This window comes from Embiotoca jacksoni, unplaced genomic scaffold (genome assembly GCF_022577435.1).
Source record: "Embiotoca jacksoni isolate LCO1_2020_lvr unplaced genomic scaffold, fEmbJac1.0.p SCAF_4, whole genome shotgun sequence".
NCBI classification, from domain to species: Eukaryota; Metazoa; Chordata; class Actinopteri; family Embiotocidae; genus Embiotoca; species Embiotoca jacksoni.
The window spans coordinates 23,977,325-23,998,503 of NW_027185392.1; the positions used below are offsets into that span (position 1 = coordinate 23,977,325).

General features: G+C 45.6%; 1 protein-coding gene across 2 annotated transcripts in view; it reads left to right on the top strand.

Annotated features, from left to right (window-relative positions):
- The first annotated feature begins 1,781 nt into the window (after nt 1-1,781).
- Nucleotides 1,782-21,179, top strand: part of vps54 (VPS54 subunit of GARP complex) — a 21,541-nt gene continuing 2,143 nt past the window's right edge. The window contains exons 1-22 of one of the 2 annotated variants that reach the window (XM_069167051.1): nt 1,782-1,913; nt 7,205-7,399; nt 8,219-8,460; nt 9,801-9,885; nt 10,420-10,454; nt 11,107-11,235; nt 11,597-11,982; nt 12,870-12,996; nt 14,228-14,335; nt 14,626-14,681; nt 15,047-15,143; nt 15,648-15,964; nt 16,723-16,852; nt 16,945-17,126; nt 17,494-17,606; nt 18,881-18,944; nt 19,123-19,228; nt 19,378-19,465; nt 19,560-19,681; nt 19,837-19,917; nt 20,195-20,302; nt 20,438-20,532. In XM_069167051.1, coding sequence (XP_069023152.1) covers nt 1,868-1,913; nt 7,205-7,399; nt 8,219-8,460; nt 9,801-9,885; nt 10,420-10,454; nt 11,107-11,235; nt 11,597-11,982; nt 12,870-12,996; nt 14,228-14,335; nt 14,626-14,681; nt 15,047-15,143; nt 15,648-15,964; nt 16,723-16,852; nt 16,945-17,126; nt 17,494-17,606; nt 18,881-18,944; nt 19,123-19,228; nt 19,378-19,465; nt 19,560-19,681; nt 19,837-19,917; nt 20,195-20,302; nt 20,438-20,532 — 2,912 coding nt within the window. In that variant the 5' untranslated portion in view covers nt 1,782-1,867. The remainder of the gene's footprint in view (nt 1,914-7,204; nt 7,400-8,218; nt 8,461-9,800; nt 9,886-10,419; nt 10,455-11,106; nt 11,236-11,596; nt 11,983-12,869; nt 12,997-14,227; nt 14,336-14,625; nt 14,682-15,046; nt 15,144-15,647; nt 15,965-16,722; nt 16,853-16,944; nt 17,127-17,493; nt 17,607-18,880; nt 18,945-19,122; nt 19,229-19,377; nt 19,466-19,559; nt 19,682-19,836; nt 19,918-20,194; nt 20,303-20,437; nt 20,533-21,179) is intronic. The other variant, XM_069167052.1, reaches the window with a different exon arrangement.

Consider the following 21,179-nt stretch of genomic DNA (forward strand, 5'->3'; position numbering starts at 1 on the left):
ATCAGCCTTAATTAGTTGAACACACCTTTGTTCTTCAAATTCTAAAGAGAAAACGAAAAGTTAATATTCAAGATTAGCCTGCTGTCTGATCGAAATGCTGCGGTGAACTAATCATGTTTCAGAAGTTGTAAATTACGAGCATCTAAAAACCAAATAATGTTGTACAATGCTTAATATCTAGCAACACAGACTATTTAGTATCATTTTAGTGTAAACTGACCAGTCACATGAGAGATGTTGATGATGGAGCTGATTCACTCTTTTAATTTATCAGGAAGCTGTTTTAATATTAGGTATTAATATATCAACCCATTTTGAAAAACTGCCATCAAGCTGCATTCACAAAAACATATGTCTCAGCTGTTTGACAGGTAGTCAAACAATAGACAACAACTCCAATAGACTCAAAAGGACCGACACAGGAAATCATTCCTGCCCACTGAAATCAGACTCTGCAATAACTCACCTCCAAAAATCTGTCTTTCACCATTCAGACTGGTGCACTGTTGTTTAGTTTAATTTAATTTAATTTAATTGTATTTAACTCTATTTTATTCTATTTTATTTTTATATACTGTGCTTTTTAAAAAAAAAATTATATTTATACTACCTCTTTTTTTAATCAGTAATTTTTATTGCTTTTGCCATATCTTTCATGTGGCTGTGACGAAAAATGTCCCCTTGTGGGATCAATAAAGTCTATCTATCTATCTATCTATCTATCTATCTATCTATCTATCTATCTATCTATCTATCTATCTATCTATCTATCTATCTATCTATCTATCTATCTATCTATCTATCTATCTATCTATCTATCTAACTATCTATCTATCTATCTATTATCTATCTATCGGGAGAGAGAGAGATACTATATATACAGATATAGATATAGATATAGATATAGATATGTGAGTCCGACTGATACTGGATTTTTGAGGACAATATTAAGTCAATAATTGTTCCATAAACCAAAATGTGGTTATCAAACACTTACAACTAAGATCTGGAATGGATTCATAACATTTTAAACTTTATTTATCAGTGCATTGAAAAAGTGAACCGAACAGGGAATTTTATGATTATAAATAAGTATAAATAAACACAAATAGAACAGGTTTCTGAATTACAGCATTTTTATCTGCATCATGTCGGGTATCTGTTCCTCAGATGTCTACCCAGTACAACTATATTTTCTGGTCAGAATATGGACATTTTAACGTATATCCATGTATTTTTAAACCAGGTGTGAATGAGACAGTATCGTTCATAACAATATAGTTACGTTACAGAACCCTGATCTCTCCTCTCCTCTCTGCTCACTCCTCCTAAATACAGAAAGTTAACTTTAAGGAATAGAGCAGCAAAAACAAAACCTCGACAGACATGCCGGCAGCTCAAACTGAGGAAATACACTTTGAGCAGCACCTCAGTCTGTTATCATTAAAACCCACTGGAGGAGCATTCTCAGAAATAAGTCTATTTTCATTTAATATAGGCTATTTATTTTATCATTTTTATTTGCATTTTTGCAACTCTATCAAACAGCCAACAGCCAACAACAGTCGGCTAACAATAATAGTTAAACTTTTGTTGTTGTTGCAGGCCTCCCCATGTCGGTGTAAGTATATACCGTGAGTAATAAGGTATAATTTATCATTTTTAGAAAAACACTATGTGGTTTAAAGTACACGAACGAGGACGGCGGTTGCCGCCAGGTGGCAGCAGCGAGCTCAGCGACTGAAATCAGAGATGACGCAGAAGAAACGCCGCCCCTCCTCTGGCGGTGCATGATGGTCGGCGTACCGGCGCTACCTGCTGCTGCGTGCACTGTTGTTTACCTCCCGGTTCCTCCGGTGTTCCTGTAATGGTGAAGAGGAGAGTCGACAGCCGCTGTGCTTCACCCACGACAGGTACGGAAACGGCCGGTCCTCCCAGGGTTTGTTCCACGTCGCCTGTCCGGCTAAGCTGATTAGCATTTAGCCACTCTACGGTTAACTGACAACAGTAGCTTTAGCGTTAGCCTTTGGCTCGGGCCGCGGACGTTGTTCGTCCTGTCACCACCGGTCTGTCACCACCGTCCTGTCACGACCGGTCTGTCACCACCGGCCTGTCACCACCGGCCTGTCACGACCGGCCTGTCACCACCGGCCTGTCACCACCGGCCTGTCACCACCGGTCTGTCACCACCGGCCTGTCACCACCGGCCTGTCACCACCGGTCTGTCACCACCGGTCTGTCACGACCGGTCTGTCACCACCGGCCTGTCACCACCGGCCTGTCACGACCGGCCTGTCACCACCGGTCTGTCACGACCGGCCTGTCACGACCGTCCTGTCACCACCGGCCTGTCACCACCGGCCTGTCACCACCGGCCTGTCACGACCGGCCTGTCACCACCGGTCTGTCACGACCGGCCTGTCACGACCGGCCTGTCACCACCGTCCTGTCACCACCGGCCTGTCACCACCGGTCTGTCACCACCGGCCTGTCACGACCGGCCTGTCACCACCGTCCTGTCACCACCGGTCTGTCACCACCGGCCTGTCACGACCGGCCTGTCACCACCGGCCTGTCACCACCGGTCTGTCACGACCGGCCTGTCACGACCGGCCTGTCACCACCGGCCTGTCACGACCGGCCTGTCACCACCGGCCTGTCACCACCGGCCTGTCACCACCGGCCTGTCACGACCGGCCTGTCACGACCGGTCTGTCACGACCGGCCTGTCACCACCGGCCTGTCACCACCGGCCTGTCACGACCGGCCTGTCACGACCGGCCTGTCACCACCGGCCTGTCACCACCGGCCTGTCACCACCGGCCTGTCACCACCGGTCTGTCACGACCGGCCTGTCACGACCGGCCTGTCACGACCGGCCTGTCACCACCGGCCTGTCACCACCGGCCTGTCACGACCGGCCTGTCACCACCGGCCTGTCACCACCGGCCTGTCACCACCGGCCTGTCACCACCGGCCTGTCACGACCGGCCTGTCACGACCGGCCTGTCACCACCGGCCTGTCACCACCGGCCTGTCACGACCGGCCTGTCACCACCGGCCTGTCACGACCGGCCTGTCACCACCGGTCTGTCACCACCGGCCTGTCACCACCGGCCTGTCACCACCGTCCTGTCACCACCGGTCTGTCACGACCGGCCTGTCACGACCGGCCTGTCACGACCGGCCTGTCACCACCGGCCTGTCACCACCGGCCTGTCACGACCGGCCTGTCACCACCGGCCTGTCACGACCGGCCTGTCACCACCGGTCTGTCACCACCGGCCTGTCACCACCGTCCTGTCACCACCGGTCTGTCACCACCGGCCTGTCACCACCGGCCTGTCACCACCGGCCTGTCACCACCGGTCTGTCACGACCGGCCTGTCACCACCGGCCTGTCACGACCGGCCTGTCACCACCGGCCTGTCACCACCGGTCTGTCACGACCGGCCTGTCACCACCGGCCTGTCACGACCGGCCTGTCACCACCGGCCTGTCACGACCGGCCTGTCACCACCGGTCTGTCACGACCGGCCTGTCACCACCGGCCTGTCACCACCGGTCTGTCACGACCGGCCTGTCACCACCGGCCTGTCACGACCGGCCTGTCACCACCGGCCTGTCACGACCGGCCTGTCACCACCGGCCTGTCACCACCGGTCTGTCACGACCGGCCTGTCACCACCGGTCTGTCACGACCGGCCTGTCACCACCGGCCTGTCACGACCGGCCTGTCACCACCGGCCTGTCACCACCGGTCTGTCACGACCGGCCTGTCACCACCGGTCTGTCACCACCGGTCTGTCACGACCGGTCTGTCACCACCGGCCTGTCACGATTGGCCTGTCACCACCGGCCTGTCACCACCGGCCTGTCCTCCAGACTGAAGGAGTTGTTGTGGTTCCTGAGCGGCTGTAATGTAACGACCACAGGCGACGGATGCCCGGGAGCTAAGTGTGAGCGAGCTTCTGTCACAGCGATGGTTTAACAGCTCGAAGCAGCAACACGGAACCAGAAGGAACATCGACACGGAACCAGAAGGAACATCGACACGGAACCAGAAGGAACATCGATCAACACGGAACCAGAAGGAACATCGATCAACATGGAACCAGAAGGAACATCGACAGGGAACCAGAAGGAACATCGACACGGAACCAGAAGGAACATCGACACGGAACCAGAAGGAACATCGACACGGAACCAGAAGGAACATCAACAGGGAACCAGAAGGAACATCAACAGGGAACCAGAAGGAACATCGACACGGAACCACAAGGAACATCAACAGGGAACCAGAAGGAACATCAACAGGGAACCAGAAGGAACATCAGAACCAGAAGGAAGCCTCCTCTTTACCTGGATCTAAAGATTCACACTTCCTGAGCATCATCCGGAGCTCCAGGTTGAAACAGTTTATTTTGATGTTGACGGTTGTTTTGCTCTGAAGCCAAAATCAGGACCAAAAGTTTTGATAATTTGAAAAAAATAAGTAAATGAAAACTGAAAGTTCAAGATTTGATCTTCAACTTTTCAAAATACAACAATCTATTTAAACTAAAAGAATTTGTAAGAAAAGTTTTTGTTTTTTTTTCAATTTGAATATGATTTTCATTCAATTGTGAAAGTATTTTGAATAAAAAAATTACTTTAATTTTCTTCTGAATTCAGACATTTTAGTGCTGAAAGTGAAAAAAATAAGATCTGAATCTGAAAACATAAAATCTAGTGCTAAACTTTTATATTTCATAACAAAATACAAATTTAAAAATGTTTTTTATTCAAAATAATTGCACAATTGAATCAAAATTATATTCAAGTTGAAAAAAACTTTTCTCACAAATTCTTAGTTTAAATAGATTGTTGTATTTTGAAAGGTGGAAGATCAAATCTTGAACTTTCAGTTTTTCATTTACTAATTTTTTTCAAATTAACACAACTTTTGGGCCCAATGTGGCTCCATAGATGGACACCAACAATTCTGATTAAACTCTATTCTGTGAGTAAAACTCTTGTTTTTTTGTATTTGTTAAATGACCCTTTAATGGATTGGGGTTCCTCCATAGTTTACTATATTTATGCATTTCACAGTTTACATGTCAACATCCACGTTGAAGCTCTTGGAAATTGATGACAGTAAAACAGATTTGGGCGCCTCAGTGATGATACTAGCAGCTGTAGGACTTGATTGTTTATTCACAGGCGTTCATGTTTGCAGGCACCACTGTTGTAAACATGGGGATCTCTTCCACTCTGCTGAGTCCTCATGACTTATGCAAGAACAGTGAATCACAGTCGATCAGTTTTGTGTGTGCAGAATGAAAATCGTTTCGTTCACGTTACACTTTGGCTCAACAACATTTCTCTGCACTAATATTGATTAGATGGATTATAAAGATTTGAAGAATCAGTAGCGATTTGTTGATGTACTTTTAAGCCTCGTTGAATCTTTTAACTGTCGGCACCAACGGTCACCGTGTCAACAGAGAAATATAGAAGTAGGATTCCTGGAGCGCCGTGTGTGCAGTCATTGCTGTGTTTTTGTAATCCACGTGTCATTTGTTTGATGAACAATAAATCAAAATGTTCTTTCCTGTCCAAAAAAAAAAAGAACCAGAGGAGGACATGTTTGGTTTAATAATACTGCTTGTTTGTTGTGGTCGGGGCTCAGCTCGTCTATTCAACACGTCCCTCTCCAGCTGGGGTACATGTGGTACTACATGTGGGACTACATGTGGGACTACATGTGTGTCTGTTGGCTTGTATATTTACTCAAACATTGCAAACAAGCAGCACCAGCCTGCTAAACACTGAACTTTCTGTGACTTTATAATGAATAACTCATGACCGATTGTTACCTGATGTAGCTGCAGAAATATAATAACTCAAATAATTATGACTTCAATCTGCGATAATCCACATCATGTAGCACCTGATCCTCTGAAGCAGATCGTGTCTCCAAAAATATAAACGGTCCGGTTATTTCTATTTTTACCTCACAGACGTCTCAGTAGTTTCTAGAAGCTGGTTGTGATTCTGGATTCTGAACGTCTGAAGTCTCGTACTCTTAGATGCTTATTCTGGCTTCAAGAAGCTATTTTTAATTTGTATTTCTTATGTGAAAGCAGAAGGAGCTAAAACCAGTGGTGGTAGTTCCAGCGAGGTCGCAGGCATTTTCTCTCATCCTCTCATCTGTGTGACGGGATTAACAGCAGAGGGTCTTCCACCTCGTCCACCTCCTCGTCCACCTCCTCGTCCTCCTACTCCTCCTCCTCCTCCTTCCCCCCAGACCTGTCAGCACATCACATCGCCGCCTCACATCCTTCGCCGCTCGCTCTTTTAACAAACAGCCTTTTCTCTAATTACTTCTTTTTGAGGGGCTGATCTGTACAGGTGGTGAAGAGTCGCCACGCAGGTCGATCGGCGGTTGAACTTGCGACAGTAAATCAGCACTTTGAGTTCTGGTTTTCTGCAGCCTCGTGACAAAGCAGGTCTCACTTCCTGTACATAAACCAACCTTTTGTTCTTTCGGTGGAAAGGCTGCCAGCAGATGAACAAGCAGTAACTGTGTCCGTGTGAATGAGAGTATTTTCTGTGTATTTATTGCTTTTGGCTAAAATAAGTGAATTTGAAGGATACATCTGGTTATATTTTTTCTTATTTCCAACAAATCCCATGTCCAGACCGATTATGTGGGAATGTGTCAACGAGTCGTGTGCACTAGACTGATGGATCTTATTCCATCGTGCCACTGAGCTCCTTTAGCCCCAAAACTATGATAAACACATCATGGAACCTGTTGAACTGGGCCACCGGCGCCTTCATGAACATCTGGACCCGACCCCACAGACACTGTCCTCCTGCAACAATTACTCTCATTAATCCACCGCTGAAAATAGTCCCCAACAAATACATCCTGTTTGTTTGATTAAAAACTACGATGTCCAGCTGTTTTGGTAAAATTGTGACTTTCCTACTATGTTTATGAAGTGTTTTGAAAGATGTACATCTCAGGGAGGAACCAGTGGGCTTTGCAGCTTCCAACAACCACAGACAGATATGTGGAAATCAAAGTATTGAGAGACTAACACATTCTTGGTTTGGTACTTTTTTTGATTTGTTGACAACACGGAGAAAAATATCAATGTTTCCAGCCTAACTTTGGCATTAGAGTGATTTCTTTCGTTTTGTCTGTTGACAGCTGTGTTTGTGTGTCTCCAGCTAGCCTCCCGGGAGGCGAGCCCCGATGCCATGGCCTCCAGCCACAGCTCCTCCCCAGTGCCTCGTCCCGGCTGCGGAGGCCGAGATGGGATCTACCCCAAGGAGCGGGATCCTTCCCCGGGCCGCTGCCGGCCCATCCGCTCCCTGCCCGACGTCTGCCCAAAGGAGCCCACCGGTCAGGAAACACTGCAAGCTTTAATGTTTGAGCACGTGTCCACGTAACTTTTAGTGCTGGAAACGAAACGATAAATATTTTATTTAAGGTCAGAAAGTCGGGAAAAAGTTCTCAGAGTGTAAGGTGACGCCTTAACCCGAAGAAATGCAGTTTATAGAGAAAAGCTGTAAATCCTCAAGCCACTAAATGTTTGATATTTTGCTCATTAAATGATGAACAAAATTTCTGTCAGTCAACAAATGGTGGTAAATGTTGACATTTATAACGCAGTTGTGGAACTGATGGCAAAAGAGAAAGTGTTGTTAACCTAGATTGTCTTTTATGTTTAAATGTGCGACTGGCTGTCCATAACTCGCTCGCTCTGCTCCATACCATCAAAGTGCACCACGCAGCCCAGGACGCCAGAGGAGAAGATAAGTTAGACGAGAAAGACGTGGGAATTGGGGGAAATCTTTTCAGCTTTTCAGAAGATATAGCCGGGTGGCATTTTGTTGTGCTGCCATGTTAAGAGCAGGAAAAGCTATCTCAATACTACCAATATCTCTTGATTTTGGGTTCCACTGTTGCCCAGAAGTCCCAGTGAACTGTATGTTTTAACATCCTGCATTGCTAACTTCTGTGCCAGTTGTTGGGTTCCCTGGAGGACCTCCAACTTGGATGTACAACCACCTGAGTAGCGCTGAAATTTAGCTTTGGGAACTTGGATACACCTGAAGTTACAGGATGTTCATCTCCGATGGAAAAATAATGCAGAGAAAGTCAAATTCTCTCTGAAATTGGGAAAAAATAAAACGGAGGTGTTTTCCTGTGATCCTGCAGGTGAGGGGCGGGGCCTGTGCAACGGCCCGTCCGTGGTGGCGGAGCACGACAGGTGGACGGTGTACAGCTCCAAGGTCAACCTCCCGGCCGCGCTCAACGACCCGCGGCTCGCCAAACGGGAGTCTGACTTTTTTACCAAAACATGGGGGCTGGACTTCGCAGAGACAGACGTGATGCCCTCCTTCTACCTCCCTAACATCACCAGGGAACACTTCGCACCCTACCTGCAAGAGATGGCTCAGGTAACACCCTGATCAATACTCAGAGTCCTGATCATGATCTATAATTAGAGTTGAGGGGCCGTGCGAATACGGGAATGTCTCGGACGAAACGTGAGACGCTGGTGAAACGTGTTGGCAGGTGTTCGTGATGCTGATTGAACCTTTGTGGTATTGAAGGACTCGTTTCCGCTCAGCTGTCCTGAAGTTCCCTCTGTGGGCGTGTCAGGAATCCCGTCGAGGCAGTTTCAGCTCCTACTCTCTGTTTTCTGTGGCTGAAGGCAGCAACTTATTTCATTTAACTTTGGTTTGTTGGAAAGGTTCTGGCGCTTTAATCTCCGTGTTTGCATCTTTAAATTGAACCTCCGTGGTCAGACCACCTCCCGGTGCGTCCTCTGAACGACACCACTCGCCCCACGAAGTGCTGCGTTTCCCAGAAATCTGCACTGACGAGCGAGCCGACCAGTAAAACATGAAGCGAGAGCCACAAACATCGAAGCTTTTGTGTTTTCTGCTGCTCAGCGTTCTCAGTACTTGATGATTTGTTAACATTTCTTGAAATGAAATGAGCCTCAGTATTGTAAAATATAATTTACATTTGGGCCACATTGAGTTATTGTGATATTTCTGAGTCCTTACTGAGCAACACAGCAGCATCTACGGAGGAGGCAGGGAATGACATGTTCAGTGATTTATTCATTATTCATCCGTCCCGTTTAGTTTTTGGAATTTAATATCTCAATAAGTGTCTTGAATTTAACTATTTTGTTTGCATCTTACCTTGAAATGCATCCAGATGAGCATAATTACAAACTGCATCCCCGGTGTATTATAGTTTATTAACAGCACATTTGCTCACACAGCAGCTTTTCATTGTTTCTTTCTAGTTGTGTTTTTTGGTTTGTATTTGGGTTCAGTTTCATGAAGCTGTAAAAGGAATTGAAAGTTTTGAACTACAGAACAGAGTGAGGTTTCACTCCCAGACGTTTGTCCCCTGTGAGGACTACTTCCTGTCCCTGGAAGAGTCTTCTCGTTGTCTTTGTGGCATTTATTTCCTCTTTTATGGCTCAGAATGACAAATACAAAGATAACTGAGACAGGAGAACAGCTGTCAGACATTTCTCTGCTGCTTCCTTCTTCCTTCAGCTGCTTTATGTTTCCTATTTAACCGCCCGCTGTGGCCTTTGGAAGCTTTTCTGTTTCTCTCATTTTTATGTTCTCAGGCTTTATATTTTTAATAAAAGAGCATTTTGGTTTGTTCTGTGTGATGATCATTGCTGCCTCACCAGACAGCTGCTGTGTAGACTTAACGTTGTGACTAAAACCCTTCAATCTTTTTGTCTTTGTATGATTTTTATTTTTAGAGGGAACGAGTCCATGAACGCTGCAAGACGATATGTCCCAACAAAGACGATGTGGACGCCGTCGCCTGCATCGCCACCAACCACGGTATGAATTATTAACCAGCTGCTGCAAGACTCTCCTCACCTCAAGTCTATTTAGTTCATGAAATGACCAGCGTAAACACACATCAGCTTCACATCCAGACATGGATTTTGAGTATTGGTATTGTGACGGTTTTATTGTTTTCATTTAGCTCACTTCTTATTCTTTATTGAATAGCCTTTGAATAATTTATGTCTTTTATGCTTATGTTTTCTACACTGCACATTTCAGATCATCAGATTCCCGAACCCTAACCCACCAGTTTGGAAAGTGCCATGAATGTAAACTTGATAGCTTTTTGTTTTATGGGTTTTGTATCATCTGGTCAGTGTTAACTTCAACGATCATGTACCTGATTATTAGCTGAGCAAAGCTAAGAGGGGGGAAAAAGCATGTTTCATTTCAAAGTTCATGTGTGCTTTTTTAATCACACTGAAAGCCTGTTGGAGCCGTTCTACACCCGTAGACGTGTTTAATAATGAGCTTCAATCCAACGATGAAAATAACTGACTCGGAGCTTTTGTCGCTTCTTTCCAGACAAATCCAGAGCTGAGCTGGAACAAGTTCCAAAGGTAACACTTCTGCTCTATTTTATTTTCTGCTTCCTCTATAAGTTTTGTTGAAAATGATTCTTCTACTTTTAGATTTGAGTTACCTTTAGAGCTCCTTTCTCACACACATCCCTGCACGTATCTGGCCGTTACCTGTATGTCTGAATGTGACATTAAATGGACCTCACTCCGTCAGCTCCTCAGTACAAAGTCCTTGTCATGTCTTGATTGAGCCACAGTGTGAAGAGATCAACCAGCTGATGCTCCGCCTCCTCGTTTGTTTTACTCTGAAGTCACGTTTTATCACGCGAGATCTCAAAGTTCCTGGAATCGCCACTCTGAAATCCTTTCATATAAAAGCAGTGTGTGACTGACTCGTCCGTTGTGTGTACTCGTGATTTAAATATGACAAATTAGTCAGATCAGAAAATGTGGGTTGTATAAACAAAATGTACTTGACTTTCTTTTTATTTCACAACTTTGTTCCCTGAGAGGAGTGAAGAATCATACGTTTTGAGATCCATTGTTCAGAAGCATGTTGTTGAACATATTCAGAATTAGTACGTCTAATATATTAACTTCATGTAAACCTGCCTTATTCCCAGAGTTACAACAGACTGCTTCCACAGTTGTTCTGGGTGTCTCACTGTCCTGGTTTGTGTCTCGTGTTCAGATTTTTATGAAGCCTGACTTCGCCCTGGATGACCCCGCCACCTTCAACGCTGTGCTGCCCTGGTCACACTTCAACAGTGGAGGGAAGAGCAGCAGAGACGTGGCCTCCTCCAAACTGCTGCAGGAGAAGGTGAACTTTCAGAAAGACACGCAGGGATGAGCCAGCAGAGGGTTTTATCTGAACATGAAACATCTTCAGGACGGATAGGTCGAGTGGAGAATCAAAGCTCCTCCGACCCTGATGTCTTCAGTGCTTTGGTCCTCCTGCACATTAGAGTGTGAAGTCATTTGACTTTAACTCGTCGGGAGCAGATGAACAGGTCACACTGGGATTTATTTGTATTAGATTTGAAAGATTAATTTGACTCTTTTTCAGGCCTGTCCTTATTTAAGTTTTTTTTTTTTTTTAAACAATCAGCAAAGAGAAGCAGCTGAACGGCCATTTTACTTGTGTGTATATTAATGGTGTTGTGCTCGTCCTCTTCCTCCAGCTGAGTCACTACCTGGACGTGGTGGAGGTGAGCATCGCTCGGCAGATCTCGCTGCGCTCCGAGGCCTTTTTCCACGCCATGTCCTCGCAGCACGAGCTGCAGGACCGGCTGCAGGAGACGCAGCACGCCGTGGCCATCCTGCGGGGCCGGACAGCGACCATGGACCGGGTCATGTGCCAGGGGCCCCTCCAGGCCCTCCGCACCGCTCTGACTCGCAACAACTGCGTGAAGCTGCACAACAAGCTGAAGCTGATGGCGGCGGTGCACCAGACGCAGCCCACCGTGCAGCTGCTGCTCTCCACCTCCGAGTTCGTCGGAGCTCTGGAGCTCATCTCCACCACGAAGGAGGTGCTGCAGCAGGAGCTGCAGGGAATCCACAGCTTCAGGTCAGGAGGGGCCCCTGGGGGGGCCGACAAAATGTGTTTGGTTATTGCCACAAATTTGACGACTGAATCGTTTTATTTGTTTGTCTGACTTTATTTTGTGTGTGTGTGTGTGTGTGTGTGTGTGTTAATGTGGGCTATAATTCAGCATAAATGGGTATTTTCAGAAATGCCTCCACGAGTTCATAACTTGAGATAAATACATTTGAATTATAGCAGCACATCAGACAGAGAGCTCGGTCTCGTGTGTAAAGCAACAGATAAGTTATGGAGAGCAATTTTATTATTACACCTACTAGTGCAACATGAGGTCACAACTGAAAATAGAAAAGAGTTTTCCAGGGAGTTCATGTATCGTTCTCATGAGATCTTTAATGATCTGAAACTGGAACTTTGATTAGTCCTGAAATCAGTCTGAACGTCTGATCTGCTTCAGTCTGCCACCTCCTCCTGTTTTTTTTTATTAGATTTTATTTATAAAAGTTGGGTTATTAGTCATTTTTAAGCTGACAGTAACATTTCTGTCTTTAATATTGGGGGTGAGAGAAGCAGCTGAATCTCCACAGCAGAACAGATAGAAATAGAAAAACAAACATCACTGCAGTTATTTTCATCTTATTGTTTTTTGTATTACTTCAGTAGTAATATATATATATAGTATACATATAGTATACAGTTGATTTTTTTTTCTAGTTTACATTTTGTACATTTGAGATTTAGTCATGAAAACGCATCAAACCACAGATGATGTTAAATCATTTAATGAGATCTTTTCCACCTCAGCATAGGAAGTGCAGCTGAAACTAGAGTGTAACCACACAAACTGCCACCCAGGTGAAACAGCAGTGATGTCACCTGTCTGACTGCCTGTCTGTGTCGTCGCCCCTCAGACATCTGGGCTCCCAGCTGTGTGAGCTGGAGAAGCTGATCGATAAGATGATGGTGGAGGACTTCAGCATGTACGCCCGCAGTGACCTGAACCGCAGTCTGAGGGACGAGCAGCAGGTCCTGGAGAAGGTGTGAACACTTTCCTCTGTCACGCTCTGCTGAGATCAGAGACTAAAAGATGACGTAACACTCTGACAGTCGTTACACTCACAAAACTGGTTCAGCCTCTTTAAACAAATCAAGCGAAGGGAGTTGTCCTAGGTAACACAAAAGATGTTTCTTTTTTTAAATCTCCATGTCTTAGTGTTTCTTATTGTCACGCAGCCGAGTTATCTTTTTCATCTGCTTTTCGAAACCCGTTTAAATTCAGATTATTTCGGTGCTAAACAACCAGCAGCTGTCAGTCACACTTTACAGCACTGATGTGAATTATTGTGTATTTAATGGGTGCTGTGCTCGTCCCAGGTTCACAAACCAAACACTGCCTCACAAAAGGTGGGCCCCACACACACACACACACACACACACTGATTATATGTGTATATATATATATTAAAATCACATCAAATCTATGAGATCATGTCTGCTGCTCGGTCATCAGGATGTGCATTAATAATCAATGGAATAATTCCTGTGTGTTGCTGTAACGTGCTCTGAGTACCACAGTGACGTTCGCTGCTTTCTGATGATTCAGTTGATGTCATGTTGCTTTTCAAACTCAGGGAAGCTTGTTGAAACAACTTTTGAGTTTTCTGTTGGTGTCTAAACACTGATTTAAAAAAAAATAAAAAAAAAGTGGTGAACTCACTTAGTCTCTAAACATGTTAAAAAAAAACACCTTAATTGTTTTTGCTTTGATTGATGCTCCAAAATCTCTTGATATTTGATTTCAAGCTGGGGAGATCTAATGTCAGTAAAATCAATATATATCTTTAATTTGGAACTATATTGTGGTGCATGATTCATAAAATATGCACTACAATATTATTTCAAAATCTCCTGTATAAAGAAATGACTGACATTTATGTCTGCTTTATTTTCAATAGTCAGTGGAAAACAATGAAATTTGAAGATGTTTAATTTGGTTGTATTGTGATTCAGAGCTCATGGTATCATCGATAAAAAAATATTGATTTCAGGTTTAGATGGACTTTCATGTCAGTATGCTGAGCACTGGCTGTATTATTTGCATGTGATTTTTGTCCCTGTCTGATGAAACGGTTAATTATGAATGTTGCTTGTGACGGTGAACCGCTTTAATCTCAGCGTGAGAAACTAATCTGGATTCATGATTTCTGCTAAATTTAAACACATTTGCAATCATCTGCAACCGTGTATGACATGTGTGCGTTTGTTTCAGGAGCGTCTGGAGTCGCTGGTGTTCGGCCTGCTGCGTCAGCGGAAGCTGGACTTCCTGGATATTTACAACAATGAGATGATCGTAGCTGCGAAGGCCATCGTCACGCAGGTAGCTCCTGTAGCTCCCACAGGTCTTTAGAGAGAGTTCCTAATGGCCCACAGTAGAGGGCGCCGACGTGGCCTCGGGAAACCTGCTTAGAAGCCACAGGTAGATGCACATATGGAGGGCTCGCCTTGTCTGGTGGGAGGGGCTTCAGGTGTGACCGTGTTCGAGCTGCAGGAAGAAGGCTGTCTCTTCAAATCCTTTAATTTAAACCCAATAAATGTTTTAAATCTACATTTTAACTGCAAATCCAACGTTTCAGTTGTTATTTAATGGAAACCTGTCTGTGTTTACAGTGTGTGGCAGAAAGTGTTGTGCACATTGAAGAAATTGACACCGAAGTCGTCATTAAGTAAGTAGAAATATGAACGTTGTCTGCTGGGGTTATTCATCAGATCTGTTTCTACTGTCGTAGCTGTCCAGTGTTATCTCTGATGTTTAGGTCATTGCAGGCGATATGATCAAAAAAATATCAAAACATATGAACAGTCTGAAAAGATTAATGGTGTTTTATAATATGAAAATAATTCAGCCAGGATTTCAAGGCCTGAGGACTTTATTTGAACGATACTATGACAGCATGAAAAAAAGTCCAATGTCAGAGATCCACAGCATCATAAGGTTTAGAGTTAAAACACAAACACATGTTTAACCTGCTGACGTCATGTTAAATGACTGTGTGTGTGTGTGTGTGTGTGTGTGTGTGTGTTTCTTCAGGCTAGCTGACCAGATACGTCTGATGATGTTCCCTGAGTGGTTTGAGCTGCTGAAGAACGTCTTTGAGAGTTTCCTTCTCTTCTTGCAGAGAATCAACGTGAGTCCAAACTCTCAGCTGCAGTTTCAGGAAACGGTCAAACATCAGACTGAAGACCAGAGTGAATACACTCAGAAGATGATTCACTTATCACAGAAGTCAAACATCAATCTGTCTCTTAACAAAAAGCTGAAAGTTGCTCTTCTGGCATTGATGAGACTTTTAAACACTCACCTCTGTTAAAGTTACATTACTTACTTAAAGGTGCCTTTAAGTGCCTTCGATGTAACCCGACACCTTAGTCTTGCGGAACTCTGAATATGCGAGTAGTCCCCGCCTCTTTCTCCACCCTCCCCTCCACAGCTTGATTGAGGGATTGGCTCCTCAGGTTTGTGATGTATGAAACCCTGAATCTGCGTTATTAGGACAGTCAGATCGTCTCTGTTGTTCCAAAATGTTCATCCAGGGTGTTGACTGCATGTTTCACTCCGCAGCTATCAAGTTGAACACTTGCCAGCACGCCCCCATGACCTTTTGTAAACTCTCCTTCTGCTCGTCTGCCAGGCCACGCTGAACGTGATCAGAAATGTGGTTCTGGAGGTTCTGGACTCTAATCAGAAGATCCGGCTCCTAGAAGAGGCCAGTTCAGGGGCGTCGGGCCAGGAGACGTCCCAGGCCCCGTCGCTGCTGCAGGGGGAGGCCGAGCTGGCCTTCCTCACCCACGAGGGTCTGTTCATCAGCGACGCTCTGAACGACGCACAGCAGCAGCAGCAGCAGGCGGCGCTGGCGACCCAGGACCGGAGCACGGCCGGGGGCTCCAGGATCCAGCAGGCCCGCGTGGAGACCACAGAGACGTCTGCCAGCAGGGAGCAGAGCTTCATGTACGTCCCATTTATCTCCACTGTCTTACTTCCTCTCTACTCCTTCTTAAAACAACCTCATTCTCATTACGGTCTCATTACACCACCAGCAGTAACAGAATCAGGACTCCACTTTGGGCCCATTGTTTAGTTGAACGTGGTCTGACGGCTGTTGTGGTTAATGAGATTCAGAGTTCAGTCGGGTCTGTAAGAAATGTTTGTAATTCTATAAATCTGTTTTTATCTCAAGTCTTTACTGATTTCACATTTGGAATAAGTTTGGAAATGTGTTCCTCCATATTAAAAAAAAAAAAAAAGCTCCAGTTTTGCATCAAAAATCTTTTTTTTTTTTTAATACAAGCAAATGTTGCTGTTTTTTTACAATTATTATATTCAATTTAAGAATAAAACCATACAGGATTTTATAGGGAGACTGTTAATACTAATATTGGAGAGGAATCTCAGATGTCTGAAATATTGCTGAAGATGTACCTCAACATTGTATGTTAGCCTCTCTGGTGTATGGTAATATTCAGTGGAACATGGAGCCAGTAAAGATGGATTTGTATGCAGGCTGTTCATTTATAAATACATAAGATGAACCTCCACTTAAGTTGAAAGTTTAAACAAACTCATGCCCTGCTTTATAATTCATGTCCATTCTGTATGAAAGGTGGAGAACTTGGAGAACTACTTATAGCTGTGGTTCATTTGACTTGTTCTTAATGTGGTGGAATAAGAACCGTTGGTGGCAGCTGAAGCTTTCTGTTGGTGTTCAGGTCCAGTGAGAACATGATGCCCACCGACCTGGAGCTCAACCGCGTGATCAACAACCTGCAGGAGCTGCTGTCCACCGCCTCCGACGTCAGCCACGACCGCTGCGTCAAAGTCCTCACAGCCAGAGCCAAAGTAGGACGCACCAGACCGAACGTCGCTCCTTTTCAAAAAGACAAACTTCGAAAAAGCTTGTAATAATCCGTGGCGGTGTCCCCCTCCGGCAGGACGGCTCCCTGGAGCGGCTGAGCTCGGCAGAGTTCGTGTGTCTCTCCCAGGCGGTGGACGCCTTCGTCAGGGACACGGAGGAGCTGTGCGGCAGGCGAAGTGTCTCCCTGAGGGGGGCGCTGCAGAGCCAGGCCAACCGCTTCGTCCACCGCTTCCACGAAGAACGCAAGACCAAACTCAGGTAACGTGCAGCTCGTCGCACAGTTGTGTGTAAAACCTGATTATGAGCGACATCATGAGTCTTTTAACATGATGTAAATTATACTTTTATGTGAATTAATTTTCACAAAATTAACAGTTTTCCAGATAGAAGTCGTTTTCGAAGCTCACAGCTCAGATGTGTCATCTCGGTCTGGACCTGTGTGGTGGATGTTGTGTTGATGTGTGAAGTCTTAGTAAAGTTTTAGTCCTGGTTTTTTAATATTGAGCAACTTCTTCAAACTGGTTGCCAAACTGATAATCCATGAATGCAGTGGTGTCGGGTGTCTGTGTTCTGATACTGATGTTTGTTTGTATAATTGTTGGTTGTTGTTGTTTCGTGTCTGCAGCCTCCTCCTGGATAATGAGCGCTGGAAGCAGGCGGAGGTTCCTGCTGAGTTTCAGGATCTGGTGAACTCCATCGCTGATGGCAGAATAACACTACCGGAGCGCAAAACCCCAGGTATTACCAAAACCCCAGGTATTACCAAAACCCCAGGTATTACCAAAACCCCAGGTATTACCAAAACCTCAGGTATTACCAAAACCCCAGGTATTACCAAAACCTCAGGTGTTACCAAAACCCCAGGTATTACCAAAACCCCAGGTGTTACCAAAACCTCAGGTATTACCAAAACCCCAGGTATTACCAAAACCTCAGGTGTTACCAAAACCCCAGGTATTACCAAAACCCCAGGTGTTACCAAAACCCCAGGTGTTACCAAAACCCCAGGTATTACCAAAACCCCAGGTATTACCAAAACCTCAGGTGTTACCAAAACCCCAGGTATTACCAAAACCCCAGGTATTACCAAAACCCCAGGTATTACCAAAACCCCAGGTATTACCAAAACCTCAGGTATTACCAAAACCCCAGGTATTACCAAAACCTCAGGTGTTACCAAAACCCCAGGTGTTACCAAAACCCCAGGTATTACCAAAACCCCAGGTGTTACCAAAACCCCAGGTATTACCAAAACCTCAGGTGTTACCAAAACCCCAGGTATTACCAAAACCTCAGGTATTACCAAAACCTCAGGTGTTACCAAAACCCCAGGTGTTACCAAAACCCCAGGTATTACAAAACCCCAGGTGTTACCAAAACCACAGGTGTTACCAAAACCTCAGGTGTTACCAAAACCCCAGGTGTTACCAAAACCCCAGGTATTACAAAACCCCAGGTGTTACCAAAACCACAGGTATTACCAAAACCACAGGTGTTACCAAAACCACAGGTATTACAAAACCCCAGGTGTTACCAAAACCCCAGGTGTTACCAAAACCCCAGGTATTACAAAACCCCAGGTGTTACCAAAACCCCAGGTGTTACAAAACCCCAGGTGTTACAAAACCCCAGGTGTTACCAAAACCCCAGGTGTTACCAAAACCCCAGGTGTTACAAAACCCCAGGTGTTACCAAAACCCCAGGTATTACCAAAACCCCAGGTGTTACCAAAACCTCAGGTGTTACCAAAACCCCAGGTGTTACCAAAACCCCAGGCGTTACCAAAACCCCAGGTATTACCAAAACCCCAGGTGTTACCAAAACCCCAGGTGTTACCAAAACCTCAGGTGTTACCAAAACCCCAGGTGTTACCAAAACCCCAGGCGTTACCAAAACCCCAGGTGTTACCAAAACCTCAGAAACATTTAATTACCTTCAATCGACAAAGAAACATGAGAAATGAACAGAACAGCATTAATGTGAGTTCATGAACATATTTCATGTTCGTTTAGGACCTGACGACAGGAAACCTGCCGAGTTTCTGCTGGTCAACGGGCAGAAATATGCAGTTGTGGGGTACGTTTCATCCTCCATATCCTTCAGTGATGTAACATCATCATCATCATCATCATCATCATCATTATTACATGAAAGCAGCTGTAATGCTTCCGATGCACCAGGAGTCTCCAGGTTTCTTCCTCCTGATGTTCACCATGAACACTGAGACATGTTTGGATGTTTCCTGTTTCTTCAGGACGGTTCTTCTGCTCATCCGGATCTTTCTGGAATACTGTCAGTGTGTCAACGACATCCCGTCCAACGCCACCGACATGCTGACGCGTCTGTCGGACCTCCTGAAGGTCAGAGTCACTAACAGCACTTCACCCTCCATCAGTGTACCAACTGAAAGAACACGCTGTGAAATCATCCGCCTCGTCAGAATCGGTGATGTGTTTACGTTTCTCTGAGACGTTCAGAGGAGGTTACAAAGCTTCATGTGTCTCTGCAGCACTTCAACTCCCGGAGCTGCCAGCTGGTTCTGGGAGCCGGAGCTCTGCAGGTCGTCGGCCTCAAGACCATCACCACCAAAAACCTCGGTAGGTGACCAAGTCAGGCTCACGTTCACCGGCATCAACACAGGAAGGAATCTTTAATGTGTGTGTGTGTGTGTGTGTGTGTGTGTGTGTGTAGCACTAGCCTCCCGCTGCCTGCAGCTGGTCGTCCACTACATTCCCATCATCAGAGCTCATTTTGAGACCAAACTGCAGCCCAAACAGTTCAGCGTCCTCCGACACTTTGACCACATCACCAAGGTAACGCACAGCCGTCCACTTCAGACATCTGAATACAAACACTGAACATTTCATTGTGTCCTTTGAAACGTGCAGCATATCTTCATCCTGTAGAGTCCAGACCTCAGAAAGCCAAAGACTCCCTGCTGTTGAGTTGTGTCTGTGTTGTTCTGCAGGACTACAACGATCACATCGCGGAGATCTCTGCCAAGCTGGTGGCCATCATGGACAGCCTGTTTGAGAAGGTTTTATCAAAGGTAAGCAGCAGGAAACTAAAACTCATCAATTATTAGAGAGAAGATGAGAGCAGGTCCACTTTGAGCTGGAAGCTTCTTCAGATAAATATCCAACATTATATTGAACAGTATGTTCTTTAGTTTATTGTAGCAAGAGGAGAACTCCTCGAAGAAAATCCGCTGTAGTTATGTGGATAATATCATTATATAATATTGTATTTCTTTGCTAGAAGAATAAAGTTATTGTTTGAGGTGAGAACCAGCTGCGTGCTGAGTCGGCTGTCTGCTGTGTCCTCAGTACGAGGTGAAGGCTCCGATGCCCTCCGCCTGCTTCAGGAACGTCTGCAAGCAGATGGCCAAGATGCACGAAGCCATTTATGACCTCATACCTGAAGAGCAGATGCAGGTGAGTCTCAGCATGTTCATGTTCACGTTCACGTTCATGTTCATGTTGCACCACGTTAACATCCCCACGTGGGCTGAGCGCCGGGGACGAGTCCACCGAAGGTCACCGAAGGTCACACCTGTTTTCACCTTCCAGATGTTGTTCCTGAGGATCAACGCCGGCTTTAAGATGCACCTGAAGAGACAGTTGGCTCGACTCGGGGTGATTAATGACGGAGGACCACAGCACGGGTAACTACACACATACATACACACTCACTCTCACTCACTCTCTCACACTCACTCCCTCACACTCTCACTCTCTCTCACTCACTCCCTCACACACTCACTCTCTCACACTCACTCCCTCACACTCTCACTCTCTCACTCTCACTCTCTCACTCTCACACTCACTCCCTCACTCTCTCACTCTCACTCTCTCACACTCTCACTCTCTCTCACTCACTCCCTCACACACTCACTCTCTCACACTCACTCCCTCACACTCTCACTCTCTCACTCTCACTCTCTCACTCTCACTCTCTCACTCTCACACTCACTCCCTCACACTCTCACACTCTCTCACTCACTCCCTCACACACTCACTCTCTCACACTCACTCCCTCACACTCTCACTCTCTCACTCTCACTCTCTCACTCTCTCACTCTCACTCTCTCACTCTCACACTCACTCCCTCACACTCTCACACTCTCACTCTCTCACTCACTCCCTCACACTCTCACTCACACTCTCACTCTCACACTCACTCTCACTCTCTCACTCTCACACACACCATTAGAACGACATTTCAAGATGGTCATAGATTTTCATTTAAACATGTATTTCTGGAGGATTACATTTTCCTGAAGTGACTTCAGTCCGTGATGCGTTACTCACT